Here is a 14,431-nt window from a genome sequence, read left to right as displayed (position 1 = left end):
AAGTATATGTACATTGATGTTCATTGCAGTGCTGTTCACAACAGCAAAAAGATGGAAGGAACCTAAGTACCCTTCAAAAGATGAATGGATAAACAAATTGTAGTAAAAACAAACAAACGGATACTATACAATGATAAAGAACAATGATAAATTCGAGAAACATCTCACAACGAGGATGAACCTGGAGGGGATTATGCTGAGTGAAATTACTCAGTTGCAAAAGGACGAATATTTATATAGACCACAATTATAAAAACTCAAGGGAAGGTTTAAATACAGAAGAAAGCATTCTTTGATGGTTATGAGGGTGGAGAGACATGGGGAAGTATTCACTAAATAGATAAGAAGTATCTTAGGTGAAGAGAAGGACAAAGCACAATACAGGGGAAGTCAGCACAGCCGGACTAAACCAAAAGCTAAGAAGTTTGCTGAATACAACCAAACACTTGCAGGGACAGAGTAGCAGGTACGGAGGCTTGGGGACCATGGTTTCAGGGACATCTAGGTCAACTGGTATAACAAAGTATATTAAGAAAGTGTTCTGCATCCCACTTTGGTGAGTGGCATCTAGAGTCTTAAAGCTAGTAAGCGACCATCTGAGATGTATCATTTTGTCCCAACCCGCTTGGAGCAAAGGAGAACGAAGAACACCATAGGCACAAGGAAAATTAGTCCAGGAGACAAAAGGTCCACATAAACTGGAGACTTTATGAGGCGGAGACAAGGAGAACTGAATGGTGCCTGGCTACCACAAATGACCACCCTGATACGAAACACAACAGAGAGTCCCGGGCAGAGCGGGAGAGAAGCGTGGCACAGAACCCAAATTCACGTATAAAGACCAGACTTAATGGTCTGACAGAGACTGGAAGAACCCAGAAACTATGGCACCTGGATCCTCTTTTAAGCCAGAACTGAAGCCATTCCCAAAGATTAGATGGGGTTTTAAAACATAAAGTAATTATCATGAAGAGTGTGCTTTTTAATTCAGGCAGATACAGGAGACCAAATTGGAGGCTCCTGTCTGGAAAATGAGAAGGCAGGAAGGGACAGGAGCTGGTTGACTACACATGAGAAACCCAGGATGGAAAGGGGGAGCGTGGTATCACAGTGTGGGGATTATACTAGTGTCATATAACATTATGTGTGTAAATTTTTGTATGAGAAATTGTGCTGTAAACGTTCACCTAAAGGACATAGAAAGAATCAGTATGTGTAACACTTAAAAAACACAGTTTTAAATATTTATATTCTGGATAATGATCATTTTATAGTTGATTTTTTAATATCTTTGTTTAGTGGTAATGATATTATAAGGTGTGTGTTTTTGTTGATATATTTTAGTGAAAGCTCTGAAAATTGTGTATTGTGGAAATAGCTTATAGAGTAGTTCAGAGAATATAAGTTTGAGCTCTAGTACCTGTTACCTTCCATTAAGTACTTTATGTAATTACATTTAATGTTGATGAACAGTAGACGTCAAATATTAACCAGCATTTTTCGTACTGATTTAAGTTCTTAAACATTAAGGTTACACAGATAAAAAATAGTCTGTATAGCATTTATCATTTGTCTGCCTGCCTGCCTGCCTGTGCCACCATGGCTCTTATAGAATTAACAGTAGATAGTATAGTTAGTGTTTTAATATTTTATGAGAAATTCTCCAAATTTTACATATAAAAACTTACATACATTTTAAAAGGTCAGCTGAATTTTCAGGATCAATTTGAACATGATCTACTTGATGTAGACTATGTAGGGTTATGATTTTAAAATGTTCCGAGTCAGAGTAATGATTGAAGAACTAGTAAAACAGATGCATTTTATCCCTGATGATAATTCTCAATATTTATTTTTTAGATGCTGAAGTTGAGCTCTTATTTTAAGATAGCAGCCTTTTTCTACAGTAAATACTACTGGACTTTTCAGATTTTTAAACAATGACTTAAAAGACCTGTTGCATTTAAATAAATGTGGTCACTTAGTATTTTTGTTTTCTGGAAGTCTAATTTTTTTCATAATAAAAATACACATTGGATAACTCGATAAGGTTGATTCTTCCCTGGATTCCCCATTCTTAACCATTTCATTAAAATAACTTGACATAGTCCGATTACTGTATGTTAGTCTTTCAGAATCCAACATATACATCAGAATTTACTGTAACTGTAAACTCAGTGTGTTAACATTTTCACTTTCCTTTGCAGCATTTTCATTTAGCTTTGGTTGACTGTAATCCTTGCTCTTTGTCTACTGCTGAAAGTAAGTATTACTAAGTATCAATGTTTTGTTGTATTTGTTTGAACAGGAGACTATCCATAGTATATTTTGAATTATGTCCGTAAATAATTTTCAAACCTGTATATTTGTTCCTGTTGGTTATTGAGTACAGGAATGGGAAAGTATGTATGCCTGATTAAGAGACTTTGAGATGTTATAGTTCCCTTTACTTGGATAGCTATGGAAGTGCTGATGTCTCATACAGCACTAATAAATATTGAATGCCTACTTTGTGCCAGGTATCAGTCTTTTCTATTGCCTATCTTTTTGAATGTAAACACTGTTCTTCTCTTTTTATAAAATGTCTCCAGTAATTTACATATTCCATCAGCCTTGACTAGTCTTTGAAATTCTTCCGTGTGACAGTCTGCTCATCTAGAGATATACAGCCTTGGAAACCCTTTGGGGTCAGTAGAAGTTGGAATCAACTCTATGGCAGTGGATTTTTTAAATTTATTTACTTTTTATTGGAAGGAAAGTTATGTTATCTATTGCAATATCCTCCATTGTGGGCAACTTAGTGAAAAGGCATCTTTCCAGATCTTTGCCCAGCTTACTGAATCAGTCAGTATCTTTAACTTGTAATTTGAACAAGCCTTACAGGTAAGTTTTAGCAGTTACTGCATTCAGGAACAAAGAGTGATGAAGAGGTAGAGAGCAGAGAGGAAGGAAGGAAAGAAAACCAGGGAAGGAGGGAGAAGAACTGGAAGACAACAATCTGCCTGTATTTGATTTTCCAGATACACCAGTTTTATAATTTTGCTTTTTAGGTAGTTTGATCCTTTTTTTCCTTCTTTGAATAATAGTTACCTAATTCAGAAGAACTAAAAGAGAAATGTCAGCAATCCGTTTCTTTTCTGTGTTGTTACTAGTGTTATGCTGGTTTATAACTTTTTCAAAAATGTTGTTTGCATGAGATTTAGTATAAAAGAATAACTGGTATGCGTTTAAAAATGTCTTTATCAAATAGTAACTGTACTAATTTCTTAAAGGTAGAACTCAGTGTTTGAATACCATGTACCAAAATATATAAATTTTAAATATTCTGTTTTAATGTTGCCAATTCAAACTTTGACTTGTACTGTTTGCTGTATGTTTTTTATGTTTATTCAAATTATATTTAAATGGATTGAAATTTTATTTGGTAATGACTTAAAATGAATAAATACATTCAATCTTTCATAGGTTTGTACATTCTATTTTATTAAAAAATAAGTTACAGTAGTCAATTTATAATCTTTAGTTTATTTACAGTTTGCTGATGTTTTATATTTTGTATTAATTGGTCCTTTTCCCTGATCCTTACAGTTAAATTTCATATTGCCCACTTGTATGAGACCCAGGTAAGTGCTTTAACTGACTTTCTTAAACAAAAACACAAACTAACAAGCAACAAAATTCAGTGTTTTAAGTGATGTAAAAATATATGAAATGGCTTCATGCTTTAAATGAAATATAGCAGGTATTTATTTGAAAGCTGGGTAATAATCTAGCATACATTTAATATTTTATACTCATTGTATATGTTGGAAAGTTTATTAGTGATAAAGTTTATAAGAGAAATGAAGGGATTTGAGATTTTACATATATTTTATGTGTGTATATATATGTACAAAAATTACTGTATATATTTATGTATACATAGTTTTTGTACCTTAAATTCTGTGAGATTTAATTTGTTTGCCAGAATGTCATTTATGTGATTTGTCTCTAACCTTGAATTACCTGTGCTGAAATACGTATACAGTGTAGTCCTGATTTATGACATACTTGGGTTATGATGAACCATATTTATAATCACCATCCTTTTTTGGGGCAAGAAGGGGAGTACATCTTATTGTTAGTTATATGTACCAAATAAAGTGTTGCAGGGCATACTTTGCTAATATAGTCGTTCTTACACCAATCCCCCAAAACAACTAAAGATGGGATTTATAAAGATTTTGATAGTAAAAGGCAATAATAATGACAATTTAAAAAAAAAAAATGGTTTATTATTTGACTTATGTCCGAATTGACTGATGATGGAGTTGTTGGAATGGAACCCCATCATAAGTTGGAGACTAAATGTACTTAAAAAGGTTTCTGCTGTCCTGATGTGTAATAACTAATTTTCTCTTAAAAATACTCATACATGATTTTATTAGGACATCTTAGAATAGCTTCTTTTGTTTTCTCTAAAATTGAAACACTGTTTGCATATCTGTATTTGATAGACCTTTTAGAATCATGCTTTGATGCTATAATCACTACTTTCAAGGTTGTTATTAAAAGTATCTCAATTTCATTGTAAAATATTTTCTTTGGGTGTACAACAGGGTTTGTTTGGTTGTATGATTAAAAAGTATAACAGCATACAGATTTACATTAGTCTGTAGTGAAAAGTGAGGAAGAAGTCACTATGAGACTAAAAATCAGTAACAGATTATCCCAGTACAATATTAATGATTGTATTTTAATTGTGAGATGTAACATACATTTAATTACAGGTGTTCAGAGGGAAAATATATTCCATATGTGTATATACATATAATTTTTAAAGTAGCCCTGGCATCACAACGGTTAAACTAACAGAAAGTTAGGTGGTTTGAACCCACCAGCCACTCCACAGTAGAAAAGATCTGGCAAGCTGCTTCTGTGGGAGTTAGATGCCATCTAAGCTTAACCTAAAAGACAAAAGATCCTAGTATTACTCGTATTAATACGGGGTGTGCAGTAAGATAATCTGAGTTTAAGTAACTTGTTTCCGAACCTAGCTATATTATATAGGAGCCATCATGAAGAACTTTAAAAACTTGGATTCCCAGACATATTTCCCTTTCTTCTCCCAATCTTCACACAACATACACATGCCTTCCATAATTATTGAATCAGAATTCATAAAACCTTCAAGTTGACATATTCTGTTAATCTGTACTTCTTTGGCTTTAGAAGATTTATTTTGAAAATTAACGATCTTCTTAATGTGACTGTCATGGATAAAAATTATTACCTGCCAATGCTAATCTTTGATATATCTAACTGTGTATGTATCTATCTGCCTGCCTGCCCACCTGCCTATCTAGTAGAGTTTTGTTAGCTCCGCTTTTATCTTCTTAATCCTTTTATGCAGAGAAAACAATTTTAACTACGATTTATATATTACAAGAATTTATGCATTTTAGCACATTGAAATTATCCTCATTTCATTGAAACTTGAAATATGGATTTCAAACATTAGTAGTCACTGGTGTTCTAGAATTCAGTTACTTGCATTTTAAAAAATTGGAATATGTCCATTACTGATTTGTGAAGCAGGTACTTGTTATTATAGGGTGAGGGCATGGAATATAGAGTGACTATATCTATCTCAGGAAAGGAAATCTGGGTACTATGCTTTTATAGGCCTGTCAGTTTGTCGTGCTGTGATGGCTTGAATGTTGCTATGATGTTGGAAGCTATGTCACTGGTATTTTAAATACCAGCAGGGTCACCCATGGTGGCCTGGTTTCAGCTGAGCTTCCAGACTAAGATAGACTAGGATGAAAGACCTGGCAGTCTAGTTCTTAAAAAAAATTAGCTAGTGAAAACCTTCTGCATAGCAGCAAAACATTGTCTGATACAGTGTCGGAAGATGAGCAGTCAAAACAGGTTGGAAAGCAGTCAAAATAACAGTGTCTAGTCAAGGTAGAACCAACCCTTGATGGAACGTGGTTGGAGTCAAGCTTTTTGGACTTGAATTTGCTGGGGGTCATGACTCAAAATGAGAAGAAACAACTGCAAACATCCATTAATTGGAATGTGGAATGTGCGAAGTATGGAATCTAGGAAAATTAGAAATATCGGGAGGGACCAGTCCCTAGAGAAGGACACCATGCTTGGTAAAGTAGATGGTCAGAGAAAAAGAGGAAGACCCTCAGTGAGATGGCTGCAACAGTGCCTGCAATAGTGGGCTGAAGCGTAACAACGATTGTGAGACTAGCGCAGGACCAGCCATTGTTTTGCTCTGTTGTACACAGGGTCACTGTGAGTTGAAACTGACTTGACAGCACCTAACAACAACAATAATACTTTTATATGGTATCTATAAGAAATCTTTATCTCAGTATTTATCTTTTTCTTGTTAATACAAGAAAACTCTTGATTTTAGAAATCCTATTTATAAATGAGGTGTTGAGATAAATAGACTGAAACATAAGAGGTAATTTTGTACTGATAGATTTGCAGGTCTTTCGATTGTCCTCATTTTTCACCTGTATCTGAAAACTCATGTTAAAAAACTGGAGTTTCTCATATCCTTACCGTGCCATTATTCTGTAATCTGATAATTACTTTCTCCTCGTTTGCTAGAATTTAATATAGTTTCAGACATTATACCTTTCCTATTTTTATTATAAGTTGATCCTTTTAACTCTTAATTTGAAATAATGTAGTAGAAGGATTCTCTTGGACACCAACTGAAGTGATAACACTGACAAGGATCAGCACAAAGCTGGTTCCTGGGAGGAGAGGTCATATGATAAACCCCAATTCTCCAGCTTCTTCTTATCTGACACCAGTCATAGACCCCACGGGCCTTTCTCTGTTGAGTTTGATAGTTCTTTGGAATGGTTATAAACAACTGATGGAAACAGCATAACTGCAGTAACAACTTTAGTAGCAGAAGAGGATAAAAACAAACAAAGATAGGTAAAGGGTGAGGTTCAGAAGAGGTCCCAGATGGGCCTCAGTGTCTAAAAGAGGGTCTGCCAACTCTTCCCCAAAACCGTTGTTCCTTTTCACCCATCGGGAAACTTTCACACAGGGAACTCAAGGATCTGGCAGGCTTGCCTGTGGTACCTCCTCTCAGATCTCGGCTGGGATTCAGTCTTAATGCTGTGCTACTGTGCCCCCACCATTTGGGTCTGCTTATTATTTTTGTTTCTTCTGGTACCGTCACAGCTTCCGTTGCTATGTCATGTTTACTTGCTTCAGGAGAATCATAGCGGAGGGCCCCAGAATGCAAGGGATGTGCTTCCTTCCTGGCTCACCTCAACCAGGAGACCCCACCTAAACCTTCATGTTCTAGAGTTTTTATCAGTCACTGGAGGGGCCTCCCCAGTTAATTTTGGCAAAGGTCAGCTACTGGGTAGGAGCACCCTACAGCCAATCCATGTAAAGGTCCATTATGTAGCAGGAACCCCAGCCAGTCAGATGAAGGTCAGACCCATGAGGTCTTGGGAACCAGGTCAGTTTTGGACCAAAAGGCCAAATTGTTTTAATAGGTGATCCCCACCACGCAAATAATTTAAAATTCACAGGAAGTTTTAAAAATAGCACAGAGTTAACCGGTGTACATTTCAACCTATCTTTTTTCCAGTGGTTACATCTTATGTAGAAACTGTACAATGTCAAAGCTAGGAAATTGATACTGGTACAATATGTGTGTATAGTTGAGCATTTCGTATCTGATTATAGATATGCCACTTTATGGCATGTATAGATGGATGATGGGGTGAGGGTGGAGCCACAGTTTTGATCTTTTGGTGATAGATCATTCTTTTTCTGGGACTCTGTTGGTGTTCTTAGGTTTCTGGGTTTTCCAGAACTCAATCTGGGATACCTGAGGCAAAACTAAAACTGATAGTAAAAACAAACAAAAAAACCGTGGAATTCACTTCTGTGTTGTTCTTTGAGTCCAAAGGTCCATAACTGTTAGGTTTCTTTTCTGCACATTTTGGAGTTTTCTTGTGTTTGTTTTTTATGTAAGTGTCCAGGAATAGTTATGAGGAATAGGGACACATCTGTCCGATACGTCTCATCGAGAATAAAAGATCAAATCAGTCTTTTAAATTGTAACCAATCTTATATTCCTAAAAAAGCTGTAACTTGATCAAAACTAACTATCCTTGTTGACATTTTGCTTGATTTACTTTGCTAATATTTTTATAAGTTGTTTGCATATAACTTCATGAAGACATTGGTGTTTTCTTTTTATTTTTTTATGTAATGTTCTCTGGTGATTTTATAGTCAAGCATAGCACTGTTTAGATTTTCGAAGGAATTTTTGTGGACCTCCCTTTTGGTAAAGTTGTATTTTTTTTTTTTAAGGGTTATATATTTTATCTAATCATTATAATTTACTGGCAAATTTGTTCATAGTATTCCATTTTTAATGCTTATGGAGAACTGTGAGGAGCCTTTTCTCAATTCTTACATTGGTAATTTACAACTCACTTTATTAATCTTGCCTGGGGTTTTCAAAGATTTCTATCTCATATATGTGTTCTCTTTTATTAATTTCTCCACTTCATTATCTTACTACTTTTTGGAATTTAATTTTATTTGATGTTACTTTTGCTAACTTTTGAATACATATTTCTAAAATTTATTTCTGTTTTAAAAATTATGTAAAATACATTGTTGCATTCACAAGTCTGGTGTGTCATAATTTCATTATTCATTTCAGAATATTTTCTATTTTCCACTGTGAGATTTTCAACATAAAGTTTGTTTAAACATGTGATACTTAATATCCAGTCATATAGGAATTTTCTGATTATCTTTTTGTTTTTGATTTTTGTACTATTGATTTTCTTGTTTACTATTTCTGCCTTTTTAATCTTTTGCATTTTTGAGACTGCTTTTTAGCTCACTGTGTGGCCAGTCTTGAGGGCCTGATGACACAGTGGTTAAAGAGCTCAGAAACTGACCAAAAGGTTGACTAATTTGAATCCATAGCTGTTCTTGGAAACCCTGTTGGGCATTTCTACCTTTTCCTGTAGAATTGCTATGAGTCAAAACCATCTTGACTGCCATGAGTTTTTATGGAGGGTTTTGGTTAATGACCCATGATATAACTGGAGAGAATATGTATTCTCTTGCTCTTGGGCACACTATACTGTTAGGTTGAGTTAGTTGTATTGGTGTTTTCAGTGTCCCCCTTATTTTTTTTTTTTTCACTTTTTCATTTTTGCCTGTCCATTAAATTAATTACTGAAAGATATTAGAATATTAGAGCCTCCTATTATGATTATGGAGCTCTGGTAACAGAGTGTTAAATGTTAGGTGCTAACCAAAAGGTTAGCAGTTTGAATCCACCAGCTGCCCCTTGGAAGCCCTATGGAACAGCTTTATGCGGCAGTAGGTTTTATTTATTTAAATAATGATTATAGATTTGTCAAGACTTCTTTGCAGTTAAATTTAGAATAGCTCTCTCTTCCTCGTAGAACGACCTATTTGTCATTATGAAGTGTCTTTTTCTTTTTCAGTGCTTATTGTCTTAAAGCTTACCTTATATATGTAAGTCATTTTTTAAAAAGGGTTTTAATGGCCTTCATTAGCCATCATTTTGCTTTCAGTGTTTCTGTATTACAATATTTAAGGTATGTGCTTTATGAACAGCATATTGTTTGTATATTTGCTTTTTTTTTTTTTTAAATCGAGCCATTTCTGAGGAGCCCTGGGGGTGCAAATGATTAAGCTCCATCCTGCTAACCAAAAGATTGGCAGTTCATACCCAGCTCTTTTGTGGGAAAATATCCTGGCAATCTGCTCTGTAAAAATTATAGCCAAGATAACCCTGTAGGGCAGTTCTACTCTGTAACATGAGGTTGCTGTGAGACGAAAACGACTTGCTGGCACCCAACAACAACATCTGTGAGCTCTAATTGGACTACATATAGTTCCTTTATATATTAATGAAATAATTGATATATTTGGTTCAAACCTCTCATATTATTTTTTCTTTTTAGAAATATTCTGTTTATTAATTACCTTGTTCATTTAAACTATTTTTTTTTTTACTTTTAGTGATAACCCTAGAGATTTTAATATGAATTTAAGGCATACTAAAAAAAACTTTTACAAATTAGTATTCTTAACCCTTGCCTGACGATGCAAACAGATAATTTCAGTTCCATTTGTATCGTTTCTCCTTTTGTGCTGATGTTGTATTTTTTATCCTGTGTACATAAACACCACAGGACATAATTTAAACGCTGTTTTAATCCGTATTTATTTTTTCCATTGCTCTGCGTTTCTTCCTACATTTTTGTCTTTCCATCTGCGCTAATTTTAGTTTTGTATGAGGAATTGCCTTTATTATTTGCTGTGTTGGTTTTTCTCTTCCTCAGCATCTATCCTTGGCATGTGCAGAGAGCCTCGATTCTCAGCATTCTACCCTCTACCCAAAATCAGAAAATGTCTTCATGAAAGCAGGTACAGAAGTTAGCTACTTCTTCAAAGTTTTTTCCACCTGGGAATCTTACTCTTTTTTTGTTGATGTTCTCAGTGTCTTTATGCTGTCTTCAAAATGATAATATCTGAAATTTTTTCAGTTGTAGTGCTTGATTTGAGCATAGGTGTTTCCCTGCCAGCTCTATCCTATTCTGAATTGTATGGTATTTTACATTTTTTTGGACAACTATGTTCAGGGGAAGTGGCAATCTTTTTATTACCACACTTAGATATTTGTGTTCCATTGTCTTCATATTTTCATTGTTTTTTGATGAGAAATCTCCTCATGATCTCATTGTTAATCCTTGGAAGGTTATATATACCTCTTTCTGGGTTGTTTTTTTTTTTTTTTCCTGATTGTTTTTTTACGAATTTTCTGTTATCTTTGGTATTATAAAATTTTGCTGTTGATCCTAATTCTTCATGGTTTTCTGTTAGTAGTTTTTAGTATTCTTTTAAATCTGTGCCTTGATATTCTTTAGCATTTTTCAGGGAGATTTTTCTTCAAAAACTGCTTTTACCGACCTGTCCTCATATTTTGGCCCATCAAGTGTATGCTTGGTATATAGCTTTTTACTATGTCTTCTATGATTTTCCGTTGTTTTCCAACTTCTTGCCTCATCTCTTTTCTTCTGTTTATTTTCCAGGTAACACTAACCTCTCTACCTGTATCTTTTCTGCAACTAAGTTACTTTTTGAGTTCAGAATCCCATTTTTTTCCCTAAAATTTCTGATAGATTTTTTTCATAGTTTCCAATTCTTTGCTGCAATTATTCATCATTTATTTTCTTGGACATATTGATCGTAGTTATTTGAAAGTCACCGTTTGATGATTAATTTCTGAATCTTAAGTGTCTGTTTTTACTGTTTCTTTTTTTCTTGATTTTCGTTTATGTCTTGTCAATTTGCATGACTGGAAATTCTTTACTGAATGCCAGACATCATGCTTGAAAACTCAATTGAAATCATTTGAGCACTTGTGCTTCTTCCAGAGAAAATGTACTTTTTTCTTCTCCCTAGCAAATATTTTGGATTGGAGACAAATTGTTATAACCCATGGAGGAGTTAAATTTGGTTTTAAATTGGTCTTCATTTGTCATAAAGGCTGGTATGATTCCAGTTCACCATTTTTTCAAGAGTGTGTCCTTTGGAAATTTTATCCTGCACCCCTGGAATGTTTTTTAAGTGGTTTTTTTCCATGAGGATATCTGAACTCCAAATTTTGTACTTGCCCAGTGTCATAAAGGAGAAATGATTTATATACATACCTAGTAGTTTTTAGGCCATACAGAAACAAAAGTAAAGATAAAAAGACCTAATGTTAAGTACCTCATTTTATTATAGGAAAAGAGACAATAATCAAGTAATGTGATGGGTATAATGCAGAAAATTTTAAAAAGTCCGCCAGATTAAGGTATTTCCTGGAAAATAGTGGAAATGACTCAAATGTCTATCACTATGGAGAAGCTGAATGAAATATGGTTTATTTTGTCCTATTCAATACCATTCACGTGTTGAAAGGAAGGAAGAATATTTATATCTATATACTCTTATGGAAGAATCTCCATGGTATATATATCGTTAAATGTATTCTGCAAGGTAAAACAAAGTGTGTAGTATACTGTCATTTATTTGGGACTTTATTTGCTTTTATATTGAAAACCATTAAAGGGTAAAGCATAGAGCTTAAAAAAGTGATTATTCATAGAAGATGGTAGCATTATTAAGTGGACAAGAATAGAGGCTAGTCCTTATGGCCATCATCATCAAAAACGGTAGATAGAATAATAAAGTTCCTAAAAATAGTAAAATAAAAAAGTGTACTGAATTATGCTTTGATTTGGTGAAATAACTACAAAGAAAGAAATTATTCGAAATAGCTTTACAACACAAGAAGTTGACTGCACCTTCCCGATGAGTTATACTCTAAGGATGAGGAAGAATCACATTGTTTCTAATACTCATTTTGTTAGTAGTAATATTTTCATTGCTACTCTAAAATGCCTGTGCGTGTGTATGGGCGTTGAGTCATGCCAGAGGTATTAGCTTTGATGTGGTAGAGATTTGAAACTTTGAAGGACAGTTAAGTGTATAAAGTTGGGGACACCAGCCCTTTATCTTTTTGGTTAAATTTATTCTATTATATCCTATTACTCTTTACATTTGTAACTGGTTATTGGCTTTGTAGACAAAATTATTGATGTTTTATCTCAAAATAATGATAATTTTTATTAAACATTTTACCGTATCTTGAAGAAAATAATGTGCGCATTCTTTTTAGTTTCCCATCTGCTCCCTTTACATATTTTTGTAGGCACCACTTGGGGGAGGGAATGGTTGGCAAACATACGTAGAAGGCGTGTTATTTGAGTAAAAATGTGGTATAGTAATTGACATGCATTTCCTTATTAAGGAAAATTTTGTTTTTGTGATGCATCTGTACGTGCATGTACATGTGTGTCTGTATATATGTATTATACGTACATATGTACATAGTGTTGGCCTTCCTATTTGTGGGTTGTGCAGCCTTGGATTCAAGCACCCATGGTCTGAAAGTATTGGGAAGAAAAAAGAAAGTTCCAGAAAGCAAAACTTGAATTTGCTGCACATTGAATACTATAGTGAACCCAGACAGAGGAAGTGATGCGTAGGCATCCCCTGGTATACCTCCTGCCTATCAAAGATTCTTGGTCTTTCACCAGCAGTTGTTGTTTAAACATTGTTTGTCTCTTGTCTGTATTTCCTAAGCAATACAGCGCTGTATAAAACTATTTACCTAGCAGTTATGTTGTATTAAGTATTACAAATCATCTAGAGATGATTTCATCTATGCCGGAGGATATGTGTAGGTTATACGCAAATACTGTACCATTTTATTTAAAAGGACTTGAGTATTTGTGAGTTTTGTTACATGTGGCAGCCCTGGAACCAATCCCCCATGGATATTGAGGGAGGACTAATATACATGCATACATACATGCGTGCATATGTGTATACATGCATGTACACAACATATAAAGACATTTGTCAGTTTAGCCATTAATCCAGTGACATTAATTCCATTTGCCATGTTTTGCAGCTATCACTGCTGTTTGTTTCCAGATTTTTCAATACTCTTAACAGAAACGTAGTGCCCTTTAGGCAATATTGCTTTATATCCTCTCACCTGCCCATTTTAACTACTAATAAGCTTTGATCTCTATGCATTTGTCTTTTCTAGAGTCTCATATGAGTGGAGTCAAATAAGCATCCAATTTATTTCACTCAGCTAGTGTTTTGAAGGTTCACTCATGTTGTGGCATGTGTCAGAACTTAATTTCTGTTTATTGTTGATGGAAAAGTGGGTTGTTTCTACCTTTTGGCCATTGTGAATAATGCTGCAGCAAACATTAGTGTGAAAGATCTGCTTGAGTCCCTACTTTCAAGTCTTTTGGGTATAAACCTAGGAGTGGAATTGCTGGTCATATGGTAGTTCTACATTTTAACTTTTTGAGGAACCAGTAGACTGTTTTCCATAGCAGTGTCACTGTTTTACAGTCCCACCAGCACTACCCAAGAGTTTCAGTTTTTCTACATCTTCCCCAACTCTTTATCTTTTTCTCTCTTTATAATTTTCAGGCTCCAGTGGTCGTAAAGTGTATCTTAACTATGGTTTAGATTCGTGTTCTCCTAATTAATGATTGATGAGGTTTAACATCTTTTATTTATTGGTGGTTTGTATATCTTTTTTGGTGATATGTCTGTTGAAGTTCTTTGCACATTTTTGAGTTGTTGGCCTTTTTTATTAAGTTATAGTAGTTAATTACCAGACTTTATTCAAGAAGCGGAAAATTTGAATGGATGGTTTACCTTTCTAATCTCATTCACGGAAATATTAGTGTTTTATAATAAAAAACAAAAGCACATAGATCAGTGATTTGATAGCTTGGTTCTAACTAGCCTATAAGGTATACAG

At 34.4% G+C, this 14,431-nt stretch overlaps 1 protein-coding gene across 12 annotated transcripts in view; it reads left to right on the top strand.

Moving 5' to 3' along the window:
- Window positions 1-14,431, top strand: part of LOC126069873 (lysine-specific demethylase 6A-like) — a 214,718-nt gene that overhangs the window by 74,741 nt on the left and 125,546 nt on the right. For 10 of the 12 annotated variants that reach the window (XR_007516091.1, XM_049873512.1, XM_049873510.1 and 7 more), the window contains 2 exons: window positions 2,208-2,262; window positions 3,589-3,623. Coding sequence is in view for 9 of the 12 variants with exons in the window: in XM_049873512.1 (XP_049729469.1) it covers window positions 2,208-2,262; window positions 3,589-3,623 (90 nt within the window). In the remaining 3 variants the exon portion in view is untranslated. Of the gene's footprint in view, window positions 1-2,207; window positions 2,263-3,588; window positions 3,624-10,370; window positions 10,459-14,431 lie in introns of those variants that run through there. The other 2 variants (XM_049873517.1, XM_049873516.1) reach the window with 1 other exon arrangement.

This window comes from Elephas maximus, chromosome Y (assembly GCF_024166365.1).
Source record: "Elephas maximus indicus isolate mEleMax1 chromosome Y, mEleMax1 primary haplotype, whole genome shotgun sequence".
In the NCBI taxonomy this organism is placed as follows: domain Eukaryota; kingdom Metazoa; phylum Chordata; class Mammalia; order Proboscidea; family Elephantidae; genus Elephas; species Elephas maximus.
This window is presented reverse-complemented; position numbering and strand designations above follow the sequence as displayed.